General features: G+C 26.9%; 3 protein-coding genes and 1 pseudogene across 3 annotated transcripts; 3 read left to right on the top strand and 1 right to left on the bottom strand.

The window, feature by feature from the left end:
• Window positions 1–2: 2 nt before the first annotated feature.
• On the bottom strand, window positions 3–3,321 carry LOC114123185 (actin-binding protein IPP). Its single transcript, XM_027986080.2, has 10 exons — window positions 2,942–3,321; window positions 2,260–2,468; window positions 2,027–2,171; window positions 1,821–1,959; window positions 1,569–1,734; window positions 1,159–1,502; window positions 826–1,089; window positions 671–756; window positions 392–612; window positions 3–332 (listed from the first exon to the last, which is right to left on the bottom strand). Exons 2-10 carry the CDS (start codon window positions 2,440–2,442, stop codon window positions 102–104), a joined length of 1,779 nt encoding a protein of 592 aa, XP_027841881.1. The 5' UTR covers window positions 2,443–2,468; window positions 2,942–3,321; the 3' UTR covers window positions 3–101.
• A 192-nt stretch (window positions 3,322–3,513) lies between these two features.
• LOC114123184 (uncharacterized) lies at window positions 3,514–11,755 on the top strand. Its single transcript, XM_027986079.2, has 9 exons — window positions 3,514–3,908; window positions 5,346–5,561; window positions 5,653–5,890; window positions 5,960–6,322; window positions 6,393–6,676; window positions 6,742–6,863; window positions 6,933–7,166; window positions 8,945–9,309; window positions 9,471–11,755. Exons 1-9 carry the CDS (start codon window positions 3,883–3,885, stop codon window positions 9,774–9,776), a joined length of 2,154 nt encoding a protein of 717 aa, XP_027841880.1. The 5' UTR covers window positions 3,514–3,882; the 3' UTR covers window positions 9,777–11,755.
• An 833-nt stretch (window positions 11,756–12,588) lies between these two features.
• LOC114123219 (uncharacterized) lies at window positions 12,589–14,732 on the top strand (annotated as a pseudogene).
• Window positions 14,733–17,374: 2,642 nt separating this feature from the next.
• LOC114123223 (protein arginine N-methyltransferase 7) lies at window positions 17,375–21,969 on the top strand. The gene is made up of 11 exons (XM_027986123.2): window positions 17,375–17,543; window positions 18,273–18,377; window positions 18,443–18,592; window positions 18,655–18,870; window positions 19,015–19,247; window positions 19,310–19,618; window positions 19,731–19,938; window positions 20,007–20,147; window positions 20,250–20,477; window positions 21,250–21,413; window positions 21,615–21,969. Exons 2-11 carry the CDS (start codon window positions 18,279–18,281, stop codon window positions 21,856–21,858), a joined length of 1,992 nt encoding a protein of 663 aa, XP_027841924.2. The 5' UTR covers window positions 17,375–17,543; window positions 18,273–18,278; the 3' UTR covers window positions 21,859–21,969.
• Window positions 21,970–22,513: the final 544 nt, after the last annotated feature.

The following is a 22,513-nucleotide window of genomic DNA, read 5'->3' as shown; positions in this document are numbered from 1 at the left end:
ACTTATAGAATAACAACAAACATAAATAATATAATTATTATACATACATTTCTTTAAAAAAATTAAAAATATATGTACGCTGATGAATTTGTGCTTATAATTTACAATACAGCAACACCAGCCTCACTTCTAGATTCTGGAAGTGAAGGTAGATCTTCCCATTGTGTAGTAGAATTATTGTATCTCTCCACTGTAGATATAGTAATTTGGGACCTGTATGAATTAATTGTGTGCGTTATATCACCGCCAATTACATATAACATTCCATCAGCAGCTGCAACAGCTGGACTTGCACGTTTACCCTTCATTGGGGTTACAAAACTCCAAGTATTCTGTAACATATTGTAGATATTAAAACATTTAATATGTCTAGTTAGCAAATGATTATTACTTCTTCAAAGTCATATTGCTCAACCAAATTTAACACTTCATTATTGCTGGTAATACCACCAACTACATAAAGATGTTTATCTAAAACTGCAACTCCCATTTGACTACGTGGAACCAACATTGGTGCTAAAATAGACCATTCTCCAGTCACTGGATTATAACTCAATAAATCTTGAAGATGTCGTTTAGTGCGAGTACATCCACCCACGATGTAAATCAAACCTAATTATAATTGAAATAAGTTAGTTTTGATACATTATTAAATTATTATTTTTAACACCTTCAAATGACACGACTCCCATACTAAATCGTGGTTCAGGTAGCACGCTATTACACATTGTCCATCGGTTTAATGATGGTGAATAGCTATAGACAAAAGTCAATCTTAATAATTTTAATCCTAACAAATTTAACAGTAGTATTATTAAAACTTACATTTCAATAGAACCGCCAATATCATCTCCAACCCATCCTCCAATTGCATACAAATATCCATTTAACGCAGCCATTCCAAATTCACATCGTGGAACAGTCATCCCAGCAACAGAAGTCCATTTGTCTTCAATAGGATTATAACATTCCCCGTTTGAAAGGATTAGTGATTCGTTTTCACCTCCAACAACATATATACATCCGTTTAGTATAGCTACTCCTGGCATAATCCTACCAATATTCATTGGTTTTATATCACACCATTCCCTAAGATATGAAAATGAAGCATATCAATTATCGTGAGTTGAAAAATAAAATAAAATTATAGACACTTACTTCCTAAAGGTGTTGAATTTGACAACAGATTCAAATGTAGACTCAGAATATCGAGACCAAGCACTACATATTTCTCTCTTAGATCCACCCAATATGTATATATCTTTTTTTGCTCCTAGCCGTGGTTCAACTTGCAAAGCTACTAAATTACCAATACGTTCAGCTATGTCGGTATAAATAGAACGTAAAGCAACTCTTAAGCTTGCATCTGTATTATCATTAATTTCACGTTCTAAAAATTGGGTACTCATTAAAGGTATACGTATGCATGAAAGAATTTCAAAAATGTAACGACGACGGTCAGAGAGATCATGTTTAATCCATTTCATAGCTGCACGAAACACCTAAATAAAAACTTAACTTAGTATACTAAGCAATAAATTAACCATAAAAAAAATTGTATGATTAACCTGTTGTTCAGAATCTACACACAGATATTCACTATTGAGAAATTTCATAAATTGGTCTTTAGACAAATCACCCAGTTCATCTTCTTCACAAATTTGAACAAAATTTCCATATATAAAATCTTTAGATAATTTGTGCAAAACTGTAAAATTGTGCATATCTGCAAACCTTTTAAAAAACATAATACATATAATGTAGTACAACTTGATAAAATTATTAGAACATTATACAAATACATTATTTTTAATCATTACCTAAGTAGTCCAACAGCATTAGATGAATCTAATTCACTTTTCAAGAATTCAGTGCAACAGCTTACAGCATCATTAAGTTCTAACATATCTGCTGCTATCATTAGTTCTTCTACATTTTCTTGATAAATATTTATTTCTCCTTAAATTTTAAACATTAAATTTATTATTATACTTAATAAATATAATGTATAAATGTTTTCTTTTACCTGAATAAATAAAGTTAATAAGTGTTTCAAGTACATCGGGAGAAACTGAAGGAAGTTCAATAGATTTTTTACCAACTTCCAATAATCCATTAGTAAACATAGCATAAAAATATGGACTACTGGCAGCCAAAATAGCTCTGTGTGCCTATAACAATGTTTGAATTTATATAAAATATAAATTTGTAAATAAATCTTAAAAGACAAGTTAAAAAATTAATTAAATTCCTTCATACATTAATACAAAATCCTTTGGAAACAAGTTGCACATCACAGAAAACATTGTTCTTTCGTAAACTATTTAATCCTCTTAGAAATGCTTCAATATGTGGCTTTGAAAAATATTTGTTTGGAACATCAAAGGGAGCCAAGTTGCATGTGCAACCCAACACATCTTTTTCTTCTTCAGCTGGTGCCATTAAAGATAATTTATGAAGTCTATGAACTAAAAGTTTAAGAAAGTATAAGTAAACTCACAAGTATGAACATAATTAAAATTGCTATCAATATGAAGACTTGAATTGTATTAAATATTATATGGGTTAAAATATTGTTTAATGGAATAGTTTAAGTTATGTAACCAAACACATAAGACATGAAACTTATTTTTATATATAGGTGTCTTTAATAATAATAATTATTTGAACAGTATAAAAACAATTATAAATAATATATAAAAAAAAATTTTAACTTAATCAATTAGTAGATTGTTTTTATATATATATATATTTATATATGCAATTGTTCAAATATAATAGATGTTTAGGAGCATCAACAAAATAATTTAATGTGTATGTGCTTATGCGAGTGTAACCATATGTGTATCTCAATAGCTACATACATTTCACATATTTTTTTTTTTACTTATTATAGTTTAATACTTCAATGTATAAGTTAATAACAATAATTGTTACAAACCATTATCGTATGCTAAATGGTTGAATTGTACATTCAATATCTATAACTGAGAAGAGAAATGTGAGTGAACAATACTACAATACTCGAAAAAAAATAACAATCATAAATATTATTATTATTTATTATTGGAAGGTGATAAAACGTAAAAATATAAATAAAAAAAAGTAGGTGTTTAGTGTATACTGTACTTATTAAAAAACAACGTTAGGAAAAAAATTGTACGCCCTAATTACATTACATTATGTTGCCATGTTGAGAATGGTGATACGAGTTATCAGTGCCCATCGTAAACATATGGTCAGGGAAAAAAGGGTAAAATCGTCGGCGGCGGCGTCGTCAATAGAAAATTATAATGCAAATTTAAGTATCAATGGACAGACCACAGACAAGTATACAGCAACCGCCGACACATTAGATAGGTGGGCGGTGGGTCCCGGGACCGGGGATTGCTCGGTCGACCCTAGAAATTCGCAAAATGTCATGGAAGAAAAGAGCGGGGCGCGTAATTTTTTCATCCATTAGCCATCGCGTTACGTCACCGGGAGCGATCGCTGGTGTACGTAGGGGCGAGAGCGCGACGTACGTCGAACCCGAACGAACGAGCGGCAGACGACGGACGTACTTTCAAACATGGCCGCTTCTCTGTCTTGAAACGACACCCGTTCTGCCGTGCCCGTTTGCAACGAATCAAGTCAGTCCGCGCGCGATCCGAAAAACCTACCGAACAAAACCCCCCCTGTCCGTTTTTCGCCTTTCCCGGTGAGTTATCTTCGGCCATCAACGCTTTATCTCAAATAAATCCATTAAACGACGCGTTGCTTTCAGAGCAAGCACACTCACCTATTATAATATTAATAGTAACATATCCCCCGTTCAGTCCTTTGTCGGCTCATTTTAATTCTCTCGAGTCTCGACATTCAGTTTGAAACGGCATCGAAAATATGTATAACAACACGGGTTATCCAATGTGAGTATTATACATAATTTAAAATATTTTAATGTTCATACTGTGCTATTACGCCTCGGTGTCGACGGTTCAATTGTCGTGCGCGTAACGCACCCATCGAGCACGCTACGGTCATTGTCTCGTTTGGGTTAATATAATAACATTAGTAATTATTAGTAATCTTCGTCCTATTGTTTGTATCATCTATCAACATATCTTTTTTGTGATGAATATTTTTATTTTTCGAGACCCAAATTTATTTCACGTTATGCGGACAAGTTTAAGCCAAATTAATAATAAATTGGTCTTTTTTAAAATCTTAATTCTTACATACTGTTTCTCATTGATACCCTTTATTACATTTTTAATTCACAATTTATTATACTAGTATCAATACGTCACGATAATTGATATGTCGGCTGTCGAGTGACACAAAACGTTTAACTAAGTTGACAATTTTAAAAACATGGTACCATAATTAAGTATTATTGTTAAAATGATTTTCTATATTAAAATGTCATCAATCGATTCTCTTAATAATAACGGGAGTACGGTCACTTAATAGTAATTACTATTAATGCTGACCATGATATTAAAGGTTTCTTAATAAAGTATTACCTTAAGTATCTATAAATAATCTAGTTGTATAATTAGAATAATGTATTGTGTATATCATTTATTTTATATACCTTATATTTCAAATGCTTTATTATGGTGTTATATTTTATACATAACAATTATTAAATATTACCAAGTTTATTGTTACTTGATTATTTGTGGAGAAAAAAAGTTGTATAGGTTTTTCTAAATTATAAACATTCTTTAATTCCTATTTATTAGATTAATTAACATATTTTCTTGGTTATCTTCTTAACGATTACAAATTATGCAATCAATATACTTGGTGACGGATTTATTTAAGTTACCTATTTTTAAATCATTCTTTTATGGACACTATTATTTTAATAAATTGAAATAGTTATTAATTAAGGATAGAAAATGTACTTTAAATGACTTAAAAATACTTTCTGTAATTTTTAGTCTAATAATTTTATCAAAAATATGCTTTTACGAGTTTCGAAATATTCCTATTTATTTCCAGTTATTGGATCTTTTTTTATTAATAACCTCGTTTATAACTGATTTTTAAAGAAATAACAATGAACCTGTGCAACTTTAAAACTAGAATCAAAAGTTTTCTGCTTTCTTTTCCTTTAAACTACAATATTTTTAATAATTAATTACGTATTTAAATAGCAGTCTATTTTTAAATAATTTATGGCATTCCCCTACAAAACTAGTTTGTTTTGATAATTTTTAATTACCTGTGCAATAAGAGTTTCATATTTATAATTTATGTTTTTATTAACTAACATGTATTACAAATTCCCTAAATATGTTTAAAATACATATAGAATATTAATATATGTTTGTCTTCTACTATTTTTATTATTATAGGTATCAACAACCACGTACAGCCCAAAATCAAGGCTATGGCAATCAATTTTGGAAATCTCAAAATGGCAATACAGAAAATGCAGATTTTGGTGGTGCAATGTTTAAACCAATGAATAAAGCCCCAGGTGAATTATTAAGAAAACCTAACTGGACTCGTGAATCTCTACAACCATTTAAAAAAGATTTTTATGCTCCACATGTAGACACAGTTAACAGGTAAATTTCTATCATAAGTTTTTCTTATACTTAAATTTGACTAAAGACTGTTATTTATATAAAAAAAAAAAATACACTCCCATGTTTTTAGGAGTCCAGATGAAGTAAATTTATATCGTGTTGATAAAGCTATCACCATTCGTGGAGCAAATGTCCCTGATCCTAGTCAATTCTTTATTGAAGGAAATTTTCCTGAAAGTGTTGTTCAAGAGTTGAAAAAACAAGGATTTTCTGAACCAACTGCGATCCAAGCTCAAGGATGGCCAATAGCATTAAGTGGTCGCGACCTTGTCGGTATTGCTCAGACAGGTTCAGGAAAAACATTAGCGGTATGTATACATTTTCTAAATTATTAAAACTTTAAACTAAATAAATAATAATAAAATAAATATTTTCAGTACATGTTACCAGCAGCAGTGCACATTAGTAATCAAGAACCTCTTCAACGTGGAGATGGACCTATTGCTCTAGTATTGGCTCCAACCAGAGAATTAGCCCAACAAATACAAAGTGTTGCTAAAATGTTTAGCTCAAGTATTCGCAACACTTGCATTTTTGGCGGAACTCCTAAAGGTCCTCAAGCTCATGATTTACAAAATGGGGTTGAAATTGTTATTGCTACACCTGGGCGGTTAATTGACTTCTTAGAACGTGGATCCACAAATTTAAAACGTGTGACCTATTTAGTTCTTGATGAAGCCGATAGAATGCTGGATATGGGATTTGAACCTCAAATTAGAAAAATCATTGAACAGATAAGGGTAAATAACATAGTGTTGATTTTTCTGTTGAATGTATATTTTTATATTTGTTTTTAAACAATTATTTTAGCCTGACCGACAAGTATTAATGTGGTCCGCAACTTGGCCAAAAGAGGTTCAAGCATTAGCTGCTGATTTCCTAGTTGACTACATTCAAATCAATGTTGGTTCTTTAGAACTTGCTGCCAACCACAATATTCAACAGTTAATTGAAGTTTGTGAAGATCATGAAAAAGATTATAAATTGTTTGATCTCTTAATGAAAATATCTAATGAACCTGGATTTAAAGCCATTATTTTTGTTGAAAAGAAAAAGAAAGTGGATGAGCTGACTAGACAAATAAAAAATGAAGGGTACTTAAAAAAAATTAAAAATGTTCTCCTTATTAATATACTAAGCATTTATTTTATGTCAATAGATATATAGCAACATCTATGCATGGTGATAAATCTCAGCAAGACAGAGATCATGTATTAAATGAATTTAGGAACGGTAAATCTCCAATCTTAGTTGCTACTGATGTAGCTGCTCGAGGATTAGGTAAATTAAATTTAATAATTTTATTTTTGTATTAAAATATTCAAAATTTTAACATTGTCTATTTATTAGATGTTGACGATGTTAAATATGTAATCAATTTTGATTATCCCAACTCTTCGGAAGATTATGTACATAGAATTGGCAGAACAGGCCGTTCTAAACAAGCAGGTATTGCTTATACATTCTTTTCTACAAATAATATGCGACAGGCCAAAGATCTTATTTCAATTTTGGAAGAAGCTCATCAAGTAGTCCCAGAAGAACTCATTGAAATGGCAAATATGGCAAAAAATCATATGTCAAGTATGTATAAATAGCTTAAATACATATATTACTATTTTTATAGTCTTGTTTGGAAGTGATAGCAAACTTACAGAATTTATTATTGAGACCTGATCTTTTAATAAACATAAGAGCATAAAATATAAATGTAATGATATTTTTCAACGACATAAATATAATTAATCAATTAATTTTACAAATTGTTGGTATACATTTTGTCGTAATAGTGATAACTGAGGATTTAATTAGCCCTATTTGTATTTATCAAATGGGACCAGTCCTCCTCAAACATGATAAATTTTTGTTTAGTTAATAATAAAAACAAAGAAGTAATAGATAACAATTTGTAACGACTTAAATGTAATTTATCAATGTTATATTTTTTTAAATCTTGATACAAATTTAGTCGTAATAGTAATAACTGAGGATTTAATTAGCCCCATTTTTAGCCATTTTTCAAATGGGACCAGTCCTCCTCAAACATGATTTATTTTTTGTTTAGTTAATAATAAAAACAAAGAACAAAATAGTAATAGATAACAATTGTAACGACTTAAATGTAATTTATCAATGTTATTTTTTTTAAATCTTGATACAAATTTAGTCGTAATAGTAATATTTGAGGATTTAATTAGCCCCATTTGTACTTTTCAAATGAGACCAGTCCTCCTCAAACAGATAATCTTAATTTTACGATTATTCATTTGTCAAAATAATGTATAACTTTTTATTAATAATAATTATGTCAGCAATAATAAAACCAAACTTAAAAAAAAATGTGAATATAAATCATTGCTAGAGTAGTCATCAGAAAATTTGCTGAACTCAATTAACTTTCTGCTATATCTTTACCATCAATCATTTATATTTTCTTTAAAATTTGAAAGCCATTATTTTTTTCAAAATCTTATTTCTGTAAAAACTTGTTTTCCATAATTTCCTTTTAACAAAGAAAATTTCTGATTCACATTTTAAACCACAGCAAGTGAATCGGGTAACAAAACTTTTTTGTAATAAAAATATTATATAAATTTTTTTTTATACATGCCAAATTTCCATGCACAGTTTTACTTCTCTAATGCTAGTTTTCATCTAGGTAATTTACAATGTGATAATAAATTGCAGCTTTAATTCAAGATCCTCAACAGGATAATAATTAGTTCAGGAGTCAATTTAAACATTTTAATGCAATAAGCTTTTATTGATTTACAAACAATTTTTTCATATTAGATATTAATGTAATAATTTATTATATTTTAAATAGAAATATTAACTTTAAGTTAATACTTGATTATAAATGTTATATAGCCTTATACACCTTTAAGTTTTTTTTCCTGAAATACTAATGTGTGTTGTATTAATTTTGGTTTTTTAAATTCATCCAAATATTTGATTATGTTGAAGTTGAAAAAAAATGATGTAGTCTAGAATTTTAATTTTTACAATTGTAGTATTGCTATACCCCATGCAGTGTCTAACAAAAGCATAGTTACTATTATTAGAAGTAGCATCACTTTGGTAATCACTAATCACGTTTAAAATATGTGTCATTCCTACCAAAATGAAGTTTTTTTACCATTCAATTTGTTATTATAGAACATATTTTATTTTATGGGTGTACTTCCATAGCAGTGAGAATTAGTTTTTATGAAATTTGTATGCATATATTTTATATTAGTTTTTACTAATAGGGCATATCTTTGGTTTTTAGATAATTTATCAGTTGATATAATACCTACCTTATTTTGTTTGTAATGTTAAAAATAAAAATAATGCTATGTTATTATTATTATTATTAGGTCGAGCTAAGTGGACCAATCGTTATCGTGATGTAAACACACCTCTGGCTACTCAATCCCCTTATGGACAATCTAATAATGCTAGAACTACTAATCCTAACTACACAAATGGATCTGGTTATGGAGGCGGCGGCTATGGAAATAACTTTAACAGTTACAGTAATGGAGCCACCAACTATACTAATGGCGGAACATTCGGAAATGGTCAAAACTATCAAAATAAAGGTTATAATAATGAACACAAAAATGGAGCATATCAATCAGGAACAGGCAGTATTCCTCGCAATGTTCCCAAGTTCCAAAACCCACAATATCAAGCACAACAGTATAATGGAAACCCTGGTCAAAAATACGGACAAAATCAGGTATGATATCCAATCTATACAATTTTTCCAATTGTCTTAATTTATTCTTAATCAACTTACTACTACATAGTTTTTATTACTAAGTAAATTGGTTAAAGCAGCTAAAGTCCAGTTTTTCTTTTACATAATACTTAGCCTTATGTTTTTTAAATTAATTACAGAACACTGTTGGCTATAACCGTGGTCAAAATGGTTACACTAATAATCCACGTGCCAACTATCAACCAAACCGCTTTAACCAACAACGTCAGTTCTCTAATATGGCTGACATGTATGCAAGTACCTTGCCACCACAGTATGTGATGAATAATACCGGTGATGCTTCCATACAACCTCTACTTACACACAAGTTCTTCCAACAGAACCGCCCTCCAGCAGCTACTCAAGAAGCATTTCCAAATGGTTACACCACCGTGCCGCAAGCAGGTTATCCATACTATGGCCAGCCACAAACAGTCCAACAGTAAACTAAAATAAAACATATAATATAAATAACGATTGTGACTTCTTCTAAAAAATTTTTGGATTTAGGGGCTAATTTTTTTTTCTTCCAGTGTTTAATTGCAAAATGAAGTCACATTCCAAATTTAACTAATAAAGTTAACTTTATTGCTAATTATCTATTATTATAATCTAATACTTTCTTTTGAAATGCACAGTAAACTTGAAACATCCAGAAGAAATGCATAATATATATATTGACAAAATATGGTTACTTCCTAACCTAAAATAAAATATTTAAACTAGTCTTATTAAAAGTATAAAAAAAAATTGTGTTTTATACGAATATTTAGACAATTCGAATGAGTTCCTTTTTTTCTTTTTGCCAAGGGTCAATTTTTTATAACAAGTCCATGTAAATTGTATAAAACTCGATAAAATTAACATTATGATATTAATTTTTATTTGTCTTATTAATTTATATTGTAAAAAATAATAATACTCGATCTGTGATATTTGTTAAACGATGTATAGCGCGATGTTCCCTAATTTAGATTTTAAGGGATTTATTTAAAACGATAAACAAAACAATTAAAAGAAAAATGTGTTTTAGATATATTTTTCTGTGGCATCTTTAACAAATCTGGGGGAAATGGAAAGACTGATGTGAAAAATAATTCGTATTTCTATTTATTTATAAAAATGCGGAAAGCTACTAAAGTTTTGCGTAGTGGTGCAATATAATATAATATGTCGACCAATGAAAAAAACGTCTCGGATTTTTTTTTTCTCCAACTAAATCATATTTGTGTATCATATTGTTATTTTATTGAGATGTTTTCTTTTTATTATTCTATTTTTTTTCTTTTTATAATAGTGATCAAAGAAAAGTTTTAAGGTTTATATTATTATTAATAATAATAATAATAATGTGTAAGTTAACATTATTATTTTTTTTTTTTGTTTTTTGTATAAGCTCTATATTACGTGACCCAATTTGTCGATAAAAATAAAAATAATAGCGTTTAAATTAGAACCAAGAACGCATATTATTAAAAAAAATACTGAATGTTCTTCTGTAAGTTTCTACATTAAAGTGCATTTCTTTTATTCATGCTATTGTTTTTTTTTTTTTATATATATATATATATTACATAATAATTAATAATAATATATTTAAGTACGTAAATCTGTTTATCCTTTGCTCTATTCATCGATATCTATAATTTCAACTGTGTTACTAAAACACAAGTAAAATAATATATAATATTATAATATTGATTGTATCTAAGTAACCACATTTATATATACATACATATATGTATGATAAGTAAATATATGTCTCGACTTAAATGTTTTAAAAATCACTATCGTTTGTTGTTAATGATGACGGTAGGATAAAATCTTAAAATTATATAAATGACAAATCCTTTTTTTTTTTTTGCTTCAATAGACAGGGTTGATCATTTTTACATAATTCATATTTGCACTATATTATTTATAGGTATTTTTCGTGTTGAAATATTAATCAATTTAATCTTGTAAATCCATCATGAAACTTGAATTTAATCTCTCAAAGAATGATGATGAGAATAAACTGTTTGTTTTGTTTTGTTTTTTTTTATTATTACTATTATTACGGATTAATTAGTAGTCATATTCATAAGACACATCTTGGTCTTGAAAATATATTATTTATTATTTTATAAATCTTGTTGTTTAAGTTGTGTTCATTGTGTTTTTATATACACTTTGGCTATATACTTTTTAGAATATCTTACGACACTATAAATGATAATTATTTTTAAGTTTTAATTACTTATACAAAAAGTGATTGGTAATATTTGTAATGGTGATTCGTTTTTTTTTTTTTTTTTATGTTAAGAGTAGAATATTATGCACTCAATAAATTTCTATGATGTAAAAACGGATTTCCGGTATAGAGACTATATTTGCCAACATTATATATTACGAGATAATAAATCATAACTATTAAAAATGAAAACTTTTATTTGTTTCTGACTTAAATATCTGTCGCTCCTCACCTACTGTTGTCAAATCCTTAAATAAAAAATACTTTTCCAAAGAACAGATAGGTACATCTGTTTTTCTTTTAAAGCAGTTTTGAACTTGATATTATATTGAAGAGATCACAGTTTGTCGAGTTACAAAATGTAGCTATTTGGAAAGTAAATTAAAAATATCCATACGACATCTTATTGTACTGATTTATGGCTATGGTTCAAATATGTGTGGTACTGACAAAAAATACTCAAAAAATGTATTCAGAATTCCGAATGCATATAATAAAAGTATAAAAACATTAAAGAATAACTTTAATAGTTGAGGTGTGTATATAAATAATGATCAAAAAAGTATATTAAAAGTTTGTTAAGTAATAATCGAATGCTAATGAGTAAATTGTCTTGTTTCAATTGTTTGTTAGTAATGTTTGTATGTGCTTATTATGTAGTACCTATGTAATAGTTTGAACAAAATGAATTAATAAATAATTTAATATTATATTATAAATTAACTAAGTTAAATTAATTCTTATTGTTATAATAAGAATATTTTTGGTTTTTATTTGGGATTTCATTGAACATAGTTTATAGTCTAAAGAGTTATATAAAAGTAATTAGCTCTTGATTTCAGCATTGAAGTTTTATAGTTTTTGTGATTCAAAATTTAAGACGTGCTTGAATACATGGTTATTATATTTGAGGTTATTGTTTTTACCGGGACAATAGATGATAATTTATTAAGTATCGTATATTATAGTTAACATTCATAAATTGTAATCAATTTTGAATTTATAATTTATTGTGTATAGAGATTTTAAAATCTCTGGTTTAATTATATTGTTTTCAAACTTAATTTTCAATACTTTGTTAGTTTATAATTTTCTCTTAATTTAATTTGAAGTTAATATCTTCAATCTTGTTTTAATTAGGTACTTGAAAATGGTTACTTCGTGTTCTGTTAAAGGCTGCAAGTCCAAAGCTGGTCAAGGTATTAAATTTCATACATAACGTTTATTACATTATACTAAGCTATTTTTTATTGGCAATTGTTGATCTCACATTTTTATTGGGAGTTTAAACATTTATATTTCACTATGTAAAGGTAGAAATTTATTAAATGTTTTTATTTATTAGTTAATTTTTATGATATCCTTCAAAATGTTTAGGCTTCCTAAAGGTGAAATTCAAGTCGTGAATTACATTTCTCAAGAAACACAATCCTTTGTTCATGCCTGCCAACAAGTTGTAGCACCAATATTTGTGGGTTACATTTTTTATCTGATTCAGATTATGAAATTACACCTACTAGTATTTTTCTAATTGAAGTTTAAAAAAAAATGCTATACCTACTATTATGAATCAAAGTAAGTTGCTTATAAATTCTCACAATATCCAGAATTAAGAAAAATAATTAATAATGTTAGTAAAAAAAAAACAATTTATTTTAAAATTATTTTTAAATGTTTGTAAATCATTATTTTATAAATCAAATCAGGAATTGAACTCAGTTCCTGATCGTAATGCGGAAGAAGTTGTGATATTGTCATTGTCTGATGTATATGCTGATCAACCCCCTGCTATACCTCGTATGCTATACAATTTTTTTTTTTTTTTTTTGTAGTTAATATTGAGTACCTACAAATTGTAGACTTCAATTATTAGAATATTTATAAATGTGGATTCAGTAAAAATATTATAACACACTATGTCGCCAAAAACTACTGTTCAAAATATGAATACAATTTCACCTTGCTCTTATTAAACAAAATATTAATGAAATTACACCCGTATTATTACAAAACAGAGTTGAAGAAAAATTTATACTAAATAAGTGAGTTGTTTTGATTAATTAATTAATATATATTTTTTATTTTAATATTAACATATTGTTAAATAAAATATTTAATTGTTTCAGTAAAAGAAAGTGTTTTATGGATGATTTTAAACACCCTAATGATATTGATTGCCCTAATAATAGATTAAAATATTGGATTACTTCACAGTCAACTGTGACGAAACAAAAAAAGAAAATAAAGTTTTTACTTAAACAGTGGATTTGAAAAAAAAAAAATAAAGAAATTAGATAATTTAATAGTTCAACTCAAAAATGAAAAAAAAAGGAATTCCAACAATCACATTACAGTTCTTAAAGTATTTATATTAAATATTATAATATTTATTTGAGTAATTCTTAATTGCTTCTTATCTAATTATATTTAAGCTAATTATTCAAAATATTTAGGAATTAATATTATCATCTAGTCAACGTGATATTTATAATATTATGTCCATGTGTAAATCAATTTGAAGAGTTAGTTTATGACAACTACAATAAGTACATAAAGAAATTTAATTCTGTGAAGATAAAATATACAAAGCTTGTCCTAAACATCTGATAAACAATTGATGTGGTAAAACAGCAGGTTGCAGGTGTGTAATTTTAAATAAATGTATTAAATTATGATTATTGATATATTTTACGGCCATTTTTTTTTAAATTTTTATTTAAAATCAATAAAAATGACACAATGAGATATTATGTTGATTATATTATTATGTTTGTAATTTTATATAATAAGGTACTTGTTTGTTAGTACCTATAGTCACTTACCTTACCGTAATAAATTTATTGGCATGCTACCTACTCTTGTTTATTATCGTTCCATAACACTTGGTTCCTGATCAGTCAGAAAAAGTATTATTACCCATTTACCCATCTTACAAAAATTTGTAAGACCAGGATTTATAATATTTTCAGATTGTTGTGAACTTTACAACAAGCTGGATTCTATTATAATACCACATTCATAATTTTGTTGATTTGAACTTAAGGGCAAAACTCAAATTATTGAGACGTTTGTGGGTTTTACTAATAAGGCAATAAAAAGCATTATGGAACCCAAGACATTTTCTGGATTTGTATTTGATAGCATTCATGTGAATTACATAACAAAATGAGTGAGATATTTTAAAAACTATTTAAAATTTAAACCATTCAGAGTACTAACCTACATTATAATTAAATACTTAAAACATTTATTTTCTTGTACTTTTTTGTATTTATCTTTATCTATTATAATAATTATTTAATTTTTATATCAAATATGTAATAATTTTTCCATTATTATATTACAACATTTTAAGAAACATTGGAACTTGTTGTTTACCTATGATGGGCTAGTGGTGGAGCGATAAACATATTATGGTGAGGTTTTTAAAGTGATAATAAACAAGTATTCATTGTAAAATAATATTAAATAATTTAAAATTAAGTATATTGCAACTAATTCTTTTATTTTTTAACATTGGCGCCCGTAGAGAGGGGCCAGTGGGTGCCATTGGTTAGGTTAACCTGAATGCCATTGCACCCACTGACATTTTTTATTAAACAAAAAAAATCATCGTGCACATGAGATTCATAACTTTTTTTTATAAAATTTCAGTGTTCATAAAAGCCCGCATTTATGAATTACCTACTGCACAAATAATATTTTTGATCATCTTACCAAAATAACAGAATGTTGTTGCGAGTATGTGAATATATAACAGGTATTTCATTTTGCACCCACTGAGCTGATTTTCTGCGGGCACTCTTGCTTATTAAGGTTCTATTGGTTATCTTGATGAATATTTTAGTAGATGAGAGTGGTTGATCACAGTGTTTCCATTTCCTTTTTTTAGAAGTTACCGGGAATCTTTTGGTTAGGTTTAAAATTCTCTTTATTTAAAAAAATCATAAATAATACGTTTCAAATTAGATTCTTACCTCAATACAGCATTAAATTCTTAGACTTTTAGACCATATAACTAAATGAAAATTTATAAATTATGACGGTAATACATGTTTTTACTAAAAATGCTTGTTTATAGAATGTAAGCATATGCCATTTGGTATTTGCAATGGGTTAATTGAAATATTTACTTACTATTAACAGTTAAAATATAGTTAAATAATGTGTTTCATTGGCATTTGACTTTCTATCTGAATAATCATAACGTATAAAAAAGAAAAACTTAAATTATATACAATTTTAATTGCATACAATATAATAGTTATATATTTAATTGCAGGTTCCTATTTCACCAGATAAAGCAATTTGTTATTGGAACCAAGTTGTAATTTTCTAACACATTGTGTTCTGTTGATGAAGAAGAAGTGGGATTCAGTGCAGTTAAACATAAAATTGTCTACTAAAACCAAAATTATTATTGCAATTTTGTAAAAATAAGGTTATTAAATAAGACACCTATGCAAAAAATAAAAATATAACATGTTTATAGCATATCCTTTTTCATTTTGTCTTTTGAAATATATTTAAATAGTTCAATTTTTGAACATATTTTCTCAATGAGTATATTTGTAAACTAAAATCCTTTTGAACTTTTAAGTTCAAACCATGATATCTATGTCACTAAACAACTTAACATTTTAACATCTTTATCTACTCAAACTATCAATTATGATTATCTTGAGTATAAAATAGTATGTAATTTTGTTGATAGTCATGCTTTTCAGTGTTTGCTGTGTATTCTAAATTTGTAGAAATTATCAACAGTTGGCTGATTACCTACTGGTTCCTAACAAAATAAATGCAAGTTGATTTATTCTGTATACATTTAGACAAACTTTTAGATAAACACTATCATATGTTACGTTAGTGTGGAACTGTGGAGGCCTGAGGCTTATATGCAACTGTCTAGAGCAGGGTGGTCCATACTTTTGTAGTTCGCAGGCCAATTTACACTTTCATAAAAACATTGGGGGCCACCAGAAGAAAAAAAATTATATTATTACCCTATTTATATTTTATTTTATATAATGAACTAATTATTACATTACAGATTAAGTTACTTATATTTAGAATTAATTGATTAATTAATGTGATGATTGGCTTTGTTTTTCAGAAGCCAATTTTTTAATATCAATTGAACACCTTAAATGGTGTTAAGAATAAGTGTGGGGGGGGGGGGCAAAAAAAAAGGCTTAAAGGGCCGCGGGTTGGACCACCCTGGTCTAGAGTATCTAGTCACACTATAAAAAAATTACAGTATTTAAAATTTCAAGAATAATATAGTCGACTAAGGTGAATCGATAAAAATTGTTGGTAACTTAAATTGTGGCACTAATCATAAATGATTTTTGCATCTCATTGCATTGAAAATCAAATTTATAACAATTAATACTTTGTATCGGTATTTAAGTATATCTCAATAATTTTATATAACTTTTTATTTTTCTTAATTTATAATAATTTCCTATCCAACTTTTTCTTTAATAGTTCAATACTGTTTATTGATTTTACATTTTACCATGAATTAAAATAACTAAGATCATAGTAGATGCTTTTCATTAAATCTAAATCAATTATTAGGAATCCTGAAGTGTCGAATACCCGTAAATAGATTAATTAAATAATTAAACAATCAAATTTTAAACCTAACACCTAATATTTTAATTAATCGTGGTGTCAAAACAACAAAACGTATTACGATTACGTATTCCACGCGTCCAGCGGCGCTGTTTTCAGTTTTTCAAGGTCGACTAGATTTGCCTCTGTTGTTATCCTATGTTATCACCATCACCACGATCTGTTATCAATGAAACGGCAAACCCAGTCGATGAATTAATTATTTATATAGCCAACATCGTGCTTAAGTTTTGCGCGTTGTAAATTTTCAAAATTTTTGCAGCCATCAGGACCACGAGCGGCTTTCAAACCGCCAGATATTCACGAGTTCAAAACAACAATTTAATTCAACCACCTCATAGTATGTAGAAATATTGATTAATAATAATAGAACTTTGTTAGCACTCATTTTTTTGTACGTTTTGAATAATATTATTAGTAATTTTTACAGTTTACTAATTGATACCTTAATACCTACCTACACTTATTATTCTTAAAATTACCAATGTGTATAGTTATTGGACACTGGCACACTGCAAACCTATACCATATTTAGTGTTCATACAAAATCAAGGTTTTAAATAATGTTTAAGATTTCAGATTGAGTATTACATATTTGCAAAGAGCTCTGTTAACATAATTCTTATAAATAATACTTTAGACATCGTTTTTGACAAGTTGAAAAAATGTATACATACATTACCTATATTATACCTTTAAAAAGTGGAGAAATATTTATGAAGGCAACAAAAACACTTTGTATAGTAAATGTCAGAAAACATATACATGCTCTGTTTGAGTTGACTTTTTTTATTCATTTAACTAGATATGTTTTTTTTTATTATAAGCAATTTGCATTTAATATAAATAGGAGAAAGAATCTTATTATATTGTATGTATTTTATTGTTAAATTGTAGCTTAATTTTAAAAATAAAATAGCTATTTGGTATCTATAATTAGATTATATAAATATTAATGCCGAAAATGGTGTTTTATAAATCTGTATATATAAACAATTAATGTATGTATAATTCACTATTATTTTTCATTGTTAAAATAAACATTTAAATTCCGATTTAAATGTTTTAGAATACTATGAATGAAAATTGGGAAGTGAATTCTATGATGGAATTTGATCACCATCAAAACATTGCTAGAGCAGCTTTTGGTGATATGCTCTATGACAGTGATCGAGTAAATATAATACTATTTATATTAAAAAAAAATTATTTAATTATTATTTAAATGTTTTCCTACAGAATCAGTTGTACTATAAAGCATTAAAAAAAGAAATCACTAGATTACACAAAGCTAATAAAAAAGTCCACGTTCTAGACATTGGAACTGGTACTGGTCTATTGGCTATGATGGCTGCTAAATGTGGTGCCGATTCAGTTTATGCTTGTGAAGTATTAAACTCATTATTGTTAATATAATATACTCAGATTTTTAAACTTTTGCTTATTTATAGGAATTTGAAGAGTCCTATAAATGTGCAAAAGAAATAATAAGGTCAAATTACTTAGAAGACAAAATTGTTCTTATCCATAAGAGTTCTCAAAAATTAAAAGTTGGTGTAGACTTACCTCATCGAATGAATTTATTAGTCACAGAAGTTTTTGACACAGAATTGATTGGCGAAGGAGCTATTTCAGTGTTCAATCATGCTCATCAAGAACTGTTAACGGTTAATATATATAACATTTATGTAACAAAATACATACATTATAATATTTACAAATATATTTGTTTAGTTACTCTTTAAAATAATGACGACAATGTGTATACCACAACAACTAATTATTTGTTAATTGTACTATTTTTATTTTAGGATGATTGTATTGTAATACCCTCAGAAGCTATTGTTTATGCTCAAGTAATCGAAAGCAAGTATATTAGGAATTTTAATAGAGTTAATGATGTATATCACAATAAAGAGTTATTGATTAAGATACCTGAGGACATAAAGAATTGCCAAGGTATTGAAAGTGTATTTGATTTACAACTCAGTGAATTACCAACAGATTCTTTTAAAACTTTAATTCCAGCACAAGTGATGTTTAGGTGATAGATTATAAACTTATTAATTTGATTGCACATAATACCGTTTAAAAATATTTTCATAGGTTCAATTGGAGTGATAAAAATGGTGTTATAACGGACCGTAAAAATGCTATTCGTTGTAAATCCAAAGAAAATGGTATTGCTCATGCTGCATTTGTTTGGTGGGATTTGGCCATGGACACCGATGGTGATATTATGTTGAGTTGTGCTCCTAAATGGCATTTGCAACAGAACAACGTACCTTGGAGAGATCATTGGATACAAGGAGTGTATTACTTTGCTAATGAAGTAAACTTAAAAACAAATGAAGAAGTTAATCTAATTGGTTATCACGATGAATTATCGTTTTGGTTTGACACCAATAAGTCTAGGTAGGTATTATTTTTAGTTACTATATAACTATAAAGTTTTATTATTTCTTATATATATACATTAATTTTTATTCATTCAGTTAAAAATAATTGAAATTCACTTATATTCCAGTTCATATTTAGATGTTCCTTTTCCTTACTGTGAATGTGATTTTCATAGAGTCATTAGCAGGACTCTTATAGGACAAATGAATGATCATTATCTTACAAACAATTATTTAACTGCATTGAAAAAATATGTTCAACCAAATAGTGTTTGTTTATTTGTTGGCAACTTGTCATTTATGGGACTTGCAGCAGCTCTATTTGGCGCAGCAAAAGTATTTATTTCTATATTGTAACCTATTGATTATTTAACACTAGTTGCTAATAATATTGTTACATATAGGTGTATTACTATGATGTTAGTGGGCCTCAGAGTTTTGGAAAAGTTTTAAATTCATATATAAGATCTAATGATTTGGAAGATAAAATTGTTTTATTGAAAACGTACAAAGAAGTATTGGAAATAATTTCAAAACAAAAAGAAGTATATATTTTGAATTAATATTATTTCACAGAAATATATAAAAATAATTAGTTATGTTATAATTAAATATTTTAATTGAGTATTGATTTAATTTTGTTATAGAACGAGGAAGAAATATGTACAGTATTTATGGAACCATCCAAATGGATTTTACCTGAATGGATTGATATTGTGAGATATTCTCTTCAAGTAAACCCCAAAACTAATATATTTCCAAAAGAAGGAACTGTAAAAATACAAGCAGTAGAATTTGATGATTTATGGAAAATTCGAGCTCCTTTGACTGAAGTTGAAGGATTTGAAATAATACCATTCAATGAAATTGTTCAGGTATTATTAAACTTTTAATCTTTTCAGTATTAAAAATAATATAGCTACCTAAGTAAATACAATTTTTAGCCTATTGAAGTGAAATTGTTAATTATTTGAAAATGTAAAAAGCTTAACTTTTTTTTTTTTTTAATTTATATTAAAGTAATTTTATATTTACTTTGTAATTACTTAAGAATTTATTTATTTGAACATTTTTTCTTAAATATTTATAATTTTTATACTTAAAATAATGGAACATTTTGTTTTATATTATACACTAAATTTAAATTAGAAATACTAATTTAACTTTTACTATACTCATCAAATTAATAGGCAATTCAGAAAATTCTTTGTATCTTATTTCTAGTACAATATGTCTATTTTTATAGAAACTATATTATTATAAAATGTATTAAATGTACCTAACATAAGGCATAACTTGGTTAAAAAAAAAAAAAAAATTCTAAAAATTAAAATAATTATGTAAGACTACTAAAGAATATTTACAGAATTTGCTGACAAAAAAAAAAAATGAATAGTTTAATCATAATATGAACTAAGTTACAATGCATTGAATAACAATGTACATCATATCAATTGGCGTCATTCAGCATATTAAGTGAATGATTTTAAATGACGACAATTGATGTTGTATGTAGTGATTATGTTGAACAACAGTTTTTATTTTATCAGTATTTTAATTTTCCTTTTTCTGTAAATTAAAATTGATCAAATCGTAACATTAAATAATAAACTTTTATAATCATGTAATTTTGGGTAATGTATTTAGGAAAGCATAAAAATATCTGATGGATTACTGGAAGAAAAGCCGTTGTGGGAGTACCCTAGCAAAAGCCTTTCAAGTGCTTATGATTTGTTTACTTTAAATTTTGAAAGCATTGCAAATGAATCCAGTTTAATACTGAAAAACTTACTATCTGTAAAAATTAAAAAGTAAGTCACTAAATTTAATATTTAAATAATATAAATATTATAGTGTATTATATTTATATAAATATTAATATTAATATTAATATTTTTATTATTTTAGCTCATCAGTTTTTTCTCTAGTTTATTACTTTTATAATTGATGCACTAATATTTGTAAATTATTTATTATTTTAAATTGATGTGATGTATTTTATCTGTTTGCAGCGAAGGCATTTGCCATGGACTTGTTTGTTGGGTAGACTGGAATTTGGATACAGACACACATATTTCATTTGGTTCTTCAAACAGAAAGATCTATAACTTTGATTGGTATCCTTATGCACGACAAAGGATTTATTTTTTAAATAAATATCGAAATGTTAGTTCTGAAGATGTTATAAATTGTGATGCGATTTTATGTAAAAATGGCAATTTGTTAGTTAGTTTTTGTAATACCTATGATCATTAAGTTACTAAGTTCATATTTTTGTATTGAAATGTATTTATTTTATACCATATTGAAAGAATAATAACAGTATTGTTAAGTGTATTAATATTAAATTTGCAACATGACCATTTATATGTTCATAAAAATAATATATTAATACCTTCACAGTAAAATTATAATCTAGTGTTGACTTTTTAGGCAAGGAAAAATTTTTTGTTACAATTTGTAAAATATAGATTCTGATCATTTGCATTTAACTTACATGAATCCATCAAAAAATTGAAAAATAACTCACTAATAGAATTTGCACGTGCTTTAAAATTAATTAATTTTGAAATATTAGAAACACAATAGTAAAATTGAACATTTGTTATGATCATGACTAGGGCTTGTAAATTATAGGAGCAAAATAGAGAAAATATGCACAAAAAAATTATTCAAAATTCCAAGTAAAAACATCTTTTTAAATTGGAAGAATACTTCAAAACGTAACTATCTATGACAAGATAAAATAGGTTAAATGCACATTATCGCATCATTGTCAATTGTCATCAAATAAATATTTGACTGCAAAAATGACAATTAATATTTAGTAAAACAATTTTTAGTTTTATATTCAATTTTATTCAAAATACATAAATTTAGAAAAACATATTTTTAGGAATTATTAATGAAT

The sequence above is a fragment of the Aphis gossypii genome, chromosome 1 (assembly GCF_020184175.1).
Source record: "Aphis gossypii isolate Hap1 chromosome 1, ASM2018417v2, whole genome shotgun sequence".
In the NCBI taxonomy this organism is placed as follows: Eukaryota; Metazoa; Arthropoda; class Insecta; order Hemiptera; family Aphididae; genus Aphis; species Aphis gossypii.
Note: the sequence above shows the minus strand (reverse complement) of the source record. Positions and strands in the feature narration are given on the sequence as shown.

Coding starts and splice junctions, on each gene's coding strand:
- LOC114123184 (XM_027986079.2), top strand. CDS start 3,883: ATGTATAACAACACGGGTTATCCAAT. Junction 5,562..5,652: donor CATGTAGACACAGTTAACAG/GTAAATTTCTAT, acceptor CCATGTTTTTAG/GAGTCCAGATGAAGTAAATT. Junction 5,891..5,959: donor GTTCAGGAAAAACATTAGCG/GTATGTATACAT, acceptor AAATATTTTCAG/TACATGTTACCAGCAGCAGT.
- LOC114123223 (XM_027986123.2), top strand. CDS start 18,279: ATGAATGAAAATTGGGAAGTGAATTCTATGATGGAATTTGATCACCAT. Junction 20,148..20,249: donor TAATTTCAAAACAAAAAGAA/GTATATATTTTG, acceptor ATTTTGTTATAG/AACGAGGAAGAAATATGTAC. Junction 21,414..21,614: donor CTATCTGTAAAAATTAAAAA/GTAAGTCACTAA, acceptor ATCTGTTTGCAG/CGAAGGCATTTGCCATGGAC.
- LOC114123185 (XM_027986080.2), bottom strand. CDS start 2,442: ATGGCACCAGCTGAAGAAGAAAAAGATGTGTTGGGTTGCACATGCAAC. Junction 1,735..1,820: donor AATGCTGTTGGACTACTTAG/GTAATGATTAAA, acceptor GTTTTTTAAAAG/GTTTGCAGATATGCACAATT. Junction 1,503..1,568: donor GTGTAGATTCTGAACAACAG/GTTAATCATACA, acceptor GTTTTTATTTAG/GTGTTTCGTGCAGCTATGAA.